This window comes from Phocoena phocoena, chromosome X (assembly GCF_963924675.1).
Source record: "Phocoena phocoena chromosome X, mPhoPho1.1, whole genome shotgun sequence".
In the NCBI taxonomy this organism is placed as follows: domain Eukaryota; kingdom Metazoa; phylum Chordata; class Mammalia; order Artiodactyla; family Phocoenidae; genus Phocoena; species Phocoena phocoena.
Window position 1 is genome coordinate 26,056,338 of NC_089240.1, and position 9,863 is coordinate 26,066,200.

The 9,863-nt window shown below is 43.9% G+C and overlaps 1 protein-coding gene across 1 annotated transcript; it reads left to right on the forward strand.

Annotated features, from left to right (window-relative positions):
* Positions 1-4,623: 4,623 nt before the first annotated feature.
* LOC136142044 (melanoma-associated antigen B3-like) lies at positions 4,624-5,658 on the forward strand. Its single transcript, XM_065900140.1, has one exon. It carries the CDS (start codon positions 4,624-4,626, stop codon positions 5,656-5,658), a length of 1,035 nt encoding a protein of 344 aa, XP_065756212.1.
* The last annotated feature ends 4,205 nt before the right edge of the window (positions 5,659-9,863 follow it).

The following is a 9,863-nucleotide window of genomic DNA, read 5'->3' on the forward strand; positions in this document are numbered from 1 at the left end:
CATGGTATATCTCTCTCTCTATTTGTATCATCTTTAATTTCTCTCATCAGTGTCTTATAATTTTCTGAATACAGGTCTTGTGTCTCCTTAGGTAGGTTTGTTCCTAGATATTTTATTCTTTTTGTTGCAGTGGTAAATGGGAGTGTTTTCTTGATTTCACTTTCAGATTTTACATCATTAGTGTATAGGAATGCCAGAGATTTCTGTGCATTAATTTTGTATCCTGCAACTTTACCAAATTCACTGATTAGCTCTAGTAGTTTTCTGGTAGCATCTTTAGGATTCTCTATGTATAGAATCATGTCATCTGCAAACAGTGACAGTTTTTCTTCTTCTTTTCCGATTTGGATTCCTTTTATTTCCTTTTCTTCTCTGATTGCTGTGGCTTAAACTTCCAAAACTATGTTGACTAAGAGTGGTGAGAGTGGGCAACCTTGTCTTGTTCCTGATCTTAGTGGAAATGCTTTCAGTTTTTCACCATTGAGGGTGATGTTGGCTGTGGGCTTGTCATATATGGCCTTTAATAGGTTGAGGAAAGTTCCCTCTGTGCCTACTTTCTGCAGGGTTTTTATCATAAATGGGTGTTGAATTTTGTCAAAAGCTTTCTCTGCGTCTATTGAGATGATCATATGGTTTTTCTCCTTCAGTTTGTTAATATGGTTTATCACATTGATTAATTTGAGTATATTGCAGAATCCTTGCATTCCTGGAACAAACGCCACTTGATCATGGTGTGTGATCCTCTTAATGTGCTGTTGGATTCTGTTTGCTAGTATTTTGTTGAGGATTTTTGCATCTATCTTCATCAGTGATATTGGCCTGTAGTTTTCTTTCTTTGTGACATCCTTGTCTGGTTTTGGTATCAAGGTGATGTGGCCTCGTAAAATGAATTTGGGAGTGTTCCTCCCTCTGCTATATTTTCAAAGAGTTTGAGAAGAATAGGTGTTAGCTCTTCTCTAAATGTTTGATAGAATTCGCCTGTGAAGCCATCTGGTCCTGGGCTTTTGTTTGTTGGAAGATTTTTAATCATAGTTTCAATTTCACTGCTTGTGCTTCGTCTGTTCATATTTTCTATTTCTTCCTGATTCAGTCTTGGCAGGTTGTGCATTTCTAAGAATTTGTCCATTTCTTCCAGGTTGTCCATTTTATTGGCATAGAGTTGCTTGTGGTAATCGCTCATGACCTTCTGTGTTTCTGCAGTGTCAGTTGTTACTTCTCCTTTTTCATTTCTAATTCTGTTGATTTGAGTCTTCTCCCTTTTTTTCTTGATGAGTCCGGCTAATGGTGTATCAATTTTGTTTATCTTCTCAAAGAACCAGCTTTTAGTTTTATTGATCTTTGCTATTGTTTCCTTCATTTCTTTTTCATTTATTTCTGATCTGATTTTTATGATTTCTTTCCTTCTGATAACTTTGTGGTTTCTTTTTCTTCTTTTTGTAATTGCTTTAGGTGCAAGGTTAGGTTGTTTATTTGAGTTGTTTCCTGTTTCTTAAGGTGGGCTTGTATTGCTATAAACTTCCCGCTTAGAACTGCCTTTGCTGCATCCCATAGGTTTTGGGTCGTCGTGTCTCCATTGCCATTTGTTTCTAGGTATTTTTTTATTTCCCCTTTGTTTTCTTCAGTGATCACTTTGTTATTAAGTAGTGTATTGTTTAGCCTCCATGTGTTTGTATTTTTTACAGATCTTTTCCTGTAATTGATATCTAGTCTCATGGTATTGTGTTCGGAAAAGATACCTGATGCAATTTCAATTTTCTTAAATTTACCAAGGCTTGATTTGTGACCCAAGATGTCATCTATCTTGGAGAATGTTCCATGAGCACTTGAGAAAAATGTGTATTCTGTTGTTTTTGGATGGGGTGTCCTATTAATATCAATTAAGTCCATCTTGTTTAATGTATCATTTAAAGCTTGTGTTTCCTTATTTATTTTCATTTTGGATGATCTGTCCATGGGTGAAAGTGGGCTGTGACAGTCCCCTACTATGAATGTGTTACTGTCAATTTCCCCTCTTAAGGCTGTTAGTATTTGCCTTACGTATTGAGGTGCTCTTATGTTGGGTGCATAAGTATTTACAATTGTTACATCGTCTTCTTGGATCGATCCCTTGATCATTATGTAGTGTCCTTCTTTGTCTCTTCTAATAGTCTTTATTTTAAAGTCTATTTTGTCTGATATGAGAATTGCTACTCCAGCTTTCTTTTGGTTTCCATTTGCATGGAATATCTTTTTCCATCCCCTTACTTTCAGTCTGTATGTGTCTCTAGGTCTGAAGTGGGTCTCTTATAGGCAGCATATATATGGGTCTTGTTTTTGTATCCATTTTGCCAATCTGTGTCTTTTGGTGGGAGCATTTTGTCCATTTACATTTAAGGTAATTATCGATGTGTATGTTCCTATTCCCATTTTCTACATTGTTTTGGGCTCGTTATTGTAGGTCTTTTATTTCTCTTGTGTTTCTTGCCTAGAGACGTTTCTTTAGCATTTGTTGTAAAGCTGGTTTGGTGGTGCTGAACTCTCTCAGCATTTGCTTGTCTGTAAAGGTTTTGATTTCTCCATCAAATCTGAATGAGATCCTTGCTGGGTAGAGTAATCTTGGTTGCAGGTTTTTCTCCTTCATTACTTTCAGTATGTCCTGCCACTCCCTTCTGGCTTGCAGAGTTTCTGCTGAGAGATCAGCTGTTAACCGTATGGGGATTCCCTTGTGTGGTATTTGTTGTTTTTCCCTTGCTGCTTTTAATATGCTTTCTTTGTCTTTAATTTTTGACAGTTTGATTAATATGTGTCTTGGCGTATTTCTCCTTGGATTTATCCTGTATGGGACTCTCTGTGCTTCCTGGACTTGATTAACTATTTCCTTTCCCATATTAGGGAAGTTTTCAACTATAATCTCTTCAAATACTTTCTCCGTCCCTTTCTTTTTCTCTTCTTCTTCTGGAACCCCTATAATTCAAATGTTGGTGCATTTAATGTTGTCCCAGAGGTCTCTGAGACTGTCCTCAGTTCTTTTCATTCTTGTTTCCTTATTCTGCTCTGCAGTAATTATTTCCACTATTTTATCTTCCAGGTCACTTATCCGTTCTTCTGCCTCAGTTATTCTGCTATTGATCCCATCTAGAGTCTTTTTCATTTCGTTTATTGTGTTGTTCATCATTGTTTGTTTCATCTTTAGTTCTTCTAGGTCCTTGTTAAATGTTTCTTGCATTTTGTCCATTCTATTTCCAAGATTTTGGATCATCTTTAACTATCATTATTGTGAATTCTTTTTCAGGTAGACTGCCTATTCCCTCTTCACTTGTTAGGTCTGGTGCATTTTTATCTTGCTCCTTCATCTGCCGTGTGTTGTTCTGTCTTCTCATTCTGCTTATCTTACTGTGTTTGGGGTCTCCTTTTTGCAGGCTGCAGGTTCGTAGTTCCCATTGTTTTTGATGGCTGTCCCCAGTGGCTAAGGTTGGTTCAGTGGGTTGTGTAGGCTTCCTGGTGGAGGGGACTAGTGCCTGTGTTATGGTGGATGAGGCTGGGCCTTGCCTTTCTGGTGGGCAGTTCCACGTCTGGCAGTGTGTTTTGAGGTGTCTTTGGCCTCATTATGATTTTAGGCAGCCTCTCTGCCAATGGGTGGGCTTGTGTACCTGTTTTGCTAGTTGTTTGGCATAGTGTGTCCAGCACTGTAGCTTGCTGGTCGTTGAGTGAAGCTGGGTGCTGGTGTTGAGATGGAGATCTCTGGGAGGTTTTCCCCGTTTGATATTATGTGGAGCCTGGAGGTCTCTTGTTGACCAGTGTCCTGAAGTTGGCTCTCCCACCTCAGAGGCACAGCACTGACTCCTGGCTGCAGCACCAAGAGCCTTTCATCCACACGGCTCCTCAGTTTGGGATGGTTCGTTGTCTATTCAGGTATTCCACAGTTGCGGGGTCCATCAAGTTGATTGTGGAGATTTAATCCGCTGCTCCTGAGGCTGCTGGGAGAGATTTCCCTTTCTCTTCTTTGTTTGCACAGCTCCCGGGTTTCCCCTCCTTTATTTCTGATGGTATCAGATTGGTGAGAGCCAAGGCAAGGACCCTGAATGAGGACTGAGGACCCCAAGGAGCCCAGGACAGAGTCCCATAGAGTTGTCAGCTGTGGGTGCCCCCTGGCAGGGGTGCTGGGCTGAGGTGCCCCTTCACTTCTTCTTAAGGTATCCCAGGAAGATGAGGACCTGGGTCTGAGGTATAAATTTAGAGCAGCACAGAGGAGGGGGCCCAGGCCCAGCCCAAAGTTGATATGATGGTCCTGCATATGAACTGAGGGAACCCCAATGCTCCAGAGTAGAGGGGGCTCCACAAGGACTAGATAATTGCCCACTGCTGCTCTCAGCCCCAGTAAGCACCAGGCAGGGCTGGCAGGCTGCAGCCTGAGGCTCACTTTAATTATTTCCACAGGGTTCTTAGAGGACAGGGTGATCAGAACAGGAGTCCTGTGTGTTTGTAGAGCAGGACCCACATGGAAACCTGAAGAGCGGCCCTCTTAAAGGCAGGGTGGTACCTCCCTGCTGTAGGCGCTCACACCCTCTCATCCTCTCGCATCTCTGCCAGATCACCCCGCTGTCCTACCTGCACTCCTGCCTTTTGTCCCTGACCACAGTCACCATGCCTCAGGGGCAGAAGAGTAAGCTCCGCACCCGTGAGAGACGCCACCAGGCCCAAAGCGGGACCCAGGGTCTGACGGGTGCTCAGGCCGCTGCAGCTGAGGAGGGAGCCGCCTCGTCTTCATATCCTTCTCCTCCTGGGGTTACTACTCGGAGAAAGCCGGGTGCTAAGTCACGTAGCACTCTCAAGAGTCCTCAGAGGGCCCTAGCCACCACCACTAAGCCTGCAGGTGTTTCTCCCGCGAGATCAAACAAAGGAGCCAAAGGCCAAATGAAGAAAAAGCACAGTTCCTCTCAGGCCCCCGTCTCTGCCGTGCGGTCTCGAAAAGGCCCTCTAAGGAGGATAGCGAGTGTGTTGGTGCAGTTCCTGGTGCACACGTATAAAATGAAAAAGCCTGCTAGGAAAGCACATATGCTGAAGCTTATCGATAAGAAGTACCAAAATCGATTCCCTGAGATCCTCAGAAGAGCTTCTTTCAGCATGGAGATGCTATTTGGTGTTGACTTAAAGGAGGTGGACCGTACCAAGCATACTTATACCTTTGTCAGCAAAATGGCTCTCCCCAACGATGGGACCATGAGCCGTGGCCGCGGGTTACCCAAGACCGGTATCCTGATGTATATCCTGGGTGTGATCCTCATGAAGGGCAACTGCGCCACAGAGGAGAATATCTGGGAATTCCTGAATAAGATGAGAGTCTATGCTGGGAAGAGGCACTTCATATTTGGGGAGCCCAAGAAGCTCATCACCCAAGATTTGGTGAAGCTGAAGTATTTGGAATACTGGCAAGTGGCCAACAGTGATCCAGCGCGCTACGAGTTTGTGTGGGGCCCGAGAGCCCATGCCGAAACCAGCAAGATGAAAGTCCTGGAGTTCCTGGCCAAGGTCAATCACACCGTCCCCAGTGCCTTCCAGTCTTTGTATGAAGAGGCTTTGAAAGATGAGGAGGAGAGAGCCCAAGCCAGTGGATGTTCCAGTGTTCTGTCCAGCTCCTCCCACACAGAATCTGAGGCAAATTCTGCACTTTGTGGCTGAAGAGAGCATTCAATATTTCAAGTAGTGTAGGGCTGGGTGTGACAGAGGGAACACTGTATAATACCTTTGTGTTCCTGTTCTGTATGGGGAATTTGGAAATACGTCTTTGTTTTTTGCTGTTTTTCAAACGTTACTCCTAAATGAAATTTTATTTAGCGTTAGAATGTAAGTTTATGAATTACATCAGTCATACTTACTGTTGTTTATCAGGCTTAAGAATAAGAGTTTTGCTGTTTTGTAAAACATATTGGGAAAACTTCCATCTTATTTAGTAATTTGGTGGAAGATAACATGGCATCGCAATATGCCATTCCTTGAAAATGTGAAAAAGTTAAGTATAGTATAGTATAGTATACTGTATGTAGTATAGTATAGTATACTGTATGTAGTATAGTATAGAAAAAGTAAGATGGTCAATATTTGGTTTACTAATTCCTTTTACTCTCTGTTTTATAAAATTAGAAATAACAGTATGTGCTTGGCTCATTCAAAAATGTAGAATTAAATCATAATAAAATAGACCTCATGCTCACAGGCTCGTTTATTCCCCAAACATTAATTGAGCATCTGCTCTTTCAGAAGGCTCCTTGCTAGTACTGTGAGAGCTGAGAAGAAGACCTAGCCACTGACCATAAGATTATAGAGCCGAGAAGCAGCTATCATATAAAGAAAATGGTGATGTATACTCTTAAGACCAAAAGGACAAATGAAAAGACAGGATAAGAAAGGAGAGGGGTGGTTTCGCATGATAGCAGTCAAATGTAAATTCCCTGATGCAAGGCAGTCGTGGGCCTTGGGAAAAATGTAAGTCCTTCAGTGGGAGGTAATTACAAGTTAGGTGCGGTGGGCTAGATGAGACTGATAATTTTGAGCAGGGACCAGACCCTCAGGTGGTGGGCCGTACAGTTGAAAGACAAAGCCTGCAATGGGAAACTGCCCTTAGCAGTTACAGGCACACTTCATTTTGTTGCGCTTTGCTTTATTGTATTTCACAGATAGTGCTTTTTCTTTTCTTTTTTTAACAAATTGAAGGTTTGTGTCAACCTTGCTTCCAGCAAGCCTTTCAGTGCCATTTTTCCAACAAGGTATTGTCACGTCATGTCTCTGTGTCACGTTTTGGTAATTCTCACAATATTTCACACCTTCCACCAGCAAAAAGATGGACTCGCTGAAGGCTCAGGTGACGGTTAGCAGTTTTTAGCAGCAAGGTATTTTTTAATTAAGGTATGTACATTGTTCCTTGGCATAATGCTATTGCACGCTTAATAGGCTGCGGTATAGTGTAAACAGAAATTTTATAAGAGCACTGGGAAACCAAAAAGTTCTTGTGACTCGCTGTATTGTGCTATTCACTTTATTTTGGGGGTCTGGAACCAAACCTGCAATATCTTCGAGGTCTCCTTGTACTTTGGGGTTGTGGGTGAATCAGAGAGAAATCACCTGAGGCAGGAATAGAATGTATCCTGTGCTCTTGTCCCAGTGCAGGTGAACACTATGCAAATTAGATGTTTTATTCACGCTGTCATGTCTCCAGGGAGTTTCTGAGAAATAAGGGTGGTACTCCCCTGAGGGGGGATGCCCAGAAGCCACTGGACTGGCACTCTTTGCCCTAGTTGGGGGAGCCAGAGCCCACTCCACGAAAAAAAATCATTCAAATTAAGTTATCTTGATTGTAATTTGGCAAACTCTAGGCAAGGAGTAGATATTCGTGGGTGGTTAAATGAATGAAAGTGGGAGTGGTTTATAAAGAAGGGCAACTGAGAGGGAGGTAAGTTTTAGGTCCGTGAAACATTTTAGAGCTTCATGTTGCATCTACTGAGGAAGTCTGCCTCATGTTGACCTCGAATGACACACTCTTAACAGGGAAATACTAGTTTTCCTTGCTAAGCAGGATTTTGCCTGATAGGGGTTTCTTTGCCCTAGAGCCCTGCTTATTCTCTGGCATCTCCTGGATTGAGAGTTAAATCTCAGTGTAGTGGGTTGAAACTCCAGGGGACAAATTAATCATAGTAAGAACTGGCATCCTTGAAAGTCTCAGTACCGGCCAGGCAACGGGCCAGGCACTTCACAGGCATTATATAAATTCTGTCAGTCCCCAAGGCAGAGAGCTTCTCAAACCCATTTCACAGATGAAAAGACCGAGGCTCACAGAGTTTGGTAATGTGTTCAGTTTCACACAGCTGTTAAGTGACAGTGTTGGAACTAGACTCCTGGCCTAACTAAGTCTGACGCCCACACTTTTCCATTCCTCCCAGCCCGAGGCCAACTTGGTGCTCCTTAATTCACCTTACTTCTCACTCACTACAAAATATATCTCAGGTGATAAAAAGGAGGACTCTGTGGCCAAAACACTGGATGGGAATACATAAGCACAGCAATAAGCGTATCAAAATAGTTGAAAAGGGTGAAGAAAGCAGGGGAAGATATTTAGTCACAGTATGATCATCTACATATCCAAAGTCAGATAACCTCAAAAGATCAGGGGCTCAGAAAATCATGCTGGACAGCCCTTCGCATTTGGAAGTTAAATCTATTCAAAGAGAAGTTACATAAAAGGCTAAGTGTTGCTGGTAAAGAGAAGGGAAAAACCAATGTATTCTTTTTCTTTGACAGCACATCCATCCTGCCTTGCGTTACAACTTCCCTACTTCACATCACTCCTGGGACGGAGACCCAGTCTCTGAAGGGTTTGCAGTAGGGAAGCCAGTCAAGAGTTTGCAGGGATGGGCCCTTTCCCAGGAAGCCTTTAATCAAGAAACGGGAGCCACGATGAAGGGCCCCTTACGGGTGGCCTGGGGAGAGCAATATGCCAGGCAAAGTTGTCAGCCTGAGCATGCCCTCACTTACTCTTCAGGGTTCTCAGGGACTTGTGAGTCCTACCTAGGAGGATGAGCTCAGGTCAGTAGAGGGAGGAGTCCCAGTCTCTGCCACATGTGGTGGTCAGGACCCTGAATGAGGAATGAAGGAAGCACACCTGCCACCCCCGAACAGTGTGCCCCGTGGACTCCTGACCCTGCCGTCAGCCCTCAGAGTCCCCAGACAGCCTTGGCAAGATGTGGCTGAACCTGATTTCCACGTAAGAGGTTGAGAAAGTGAAGACTTTGGCCTGAGGTTGGCCAACTCAGGTCAGTAGAGATAGGATTTCCAAGGTGCGCCAGGAGGAAGGTGAGCAGAGAGAAGAGTTCAGGGCCCACCAAACCCGTATCGGCGGAGACCTCACAGAATCCTCCCTGTTGCCGTGACAGATCCTGGTGTAAATGTCAGGAAGAGACGGCCTCATATCCTTCTCGGGGATCACAGAAAAGTGAGGAACTTGGTTTGAGGGGGAGGTCCCAGGGCAGCAGAGGGGGGAATCTTAGGCCTTCACGTGAGTCAGATATAGGGTACTGAGTTAGAACCCCGAATGGGATCACCATCATATGGTCTCAACCTGCCTGATACAGTTGTCACTCATGGCATGGCAGGTGTGGCCAAGTAAGGCCACCCTCACCTCCTCCTATTGGATCTCAGGGAAATAAGAGCCTTTCTCTGAAGAAATGTCCTCAGGTCGAGAAAGAGGGGAGCCTCAGGCCCTGCCAGGAGTCAAATCAAGGAAACTGAGTGAGGACTGAGAGGCCCACCCACTCTTGCATAGAGGGGAAAACTGGCCCTGCGCCTGCACTCAAGACTTAAATCCCCAGGGAAGGGTGTGAGGCTGAGCAACAACCACCACCCCCCATCAGTTTTTTTTTTAGTCCACTTTATTATTTTTTTTAAAGCAGTTTTAGGTTCACAGCAAAATGGAGCAGAAAGTACAAAGAGTTCCCATGTACCCTCTTCCCCGACACAGCTCACACCTCCCCCACTATCAACATCCCCCATCAGAGTGGGCCATTTGCTACGATCTATGAAGCTACATTGACACATCATTAGCACACAAAGTCCAGAGTTACATTAGGCTTCATTCTTGGTGTGGTACACTTTGTGGGTTCCGACGAACGTATGATGACTTGTATCTACCATTATAGTGTCATACAGAGTAATTTCACTACCCTAAAAATTCTCTGTGCTCTATTCATCCCTCCCTGCCCCCAACCCCTGGCAACCACTGGTCTTTTTGCTTTTTCTATAGTTTTGCCTTTTTCCAGGATGTCATGTAGTTGGAATCACGCAGCATGTAGCCTTTTAAGATTAGTTTCTTTCACCTAGTAATACACGTCTAAGGT

Bases quoted from the DNA above. Each gene is read 5' to 3' on its own strand.
- LOC136142044 (XM_065900140.1), top strand. From the start codon at position 4,624: ATGCCTCAGGGGCAGAAGAGTAAGCTCCGCACCCGTGAGAGACGCCAC.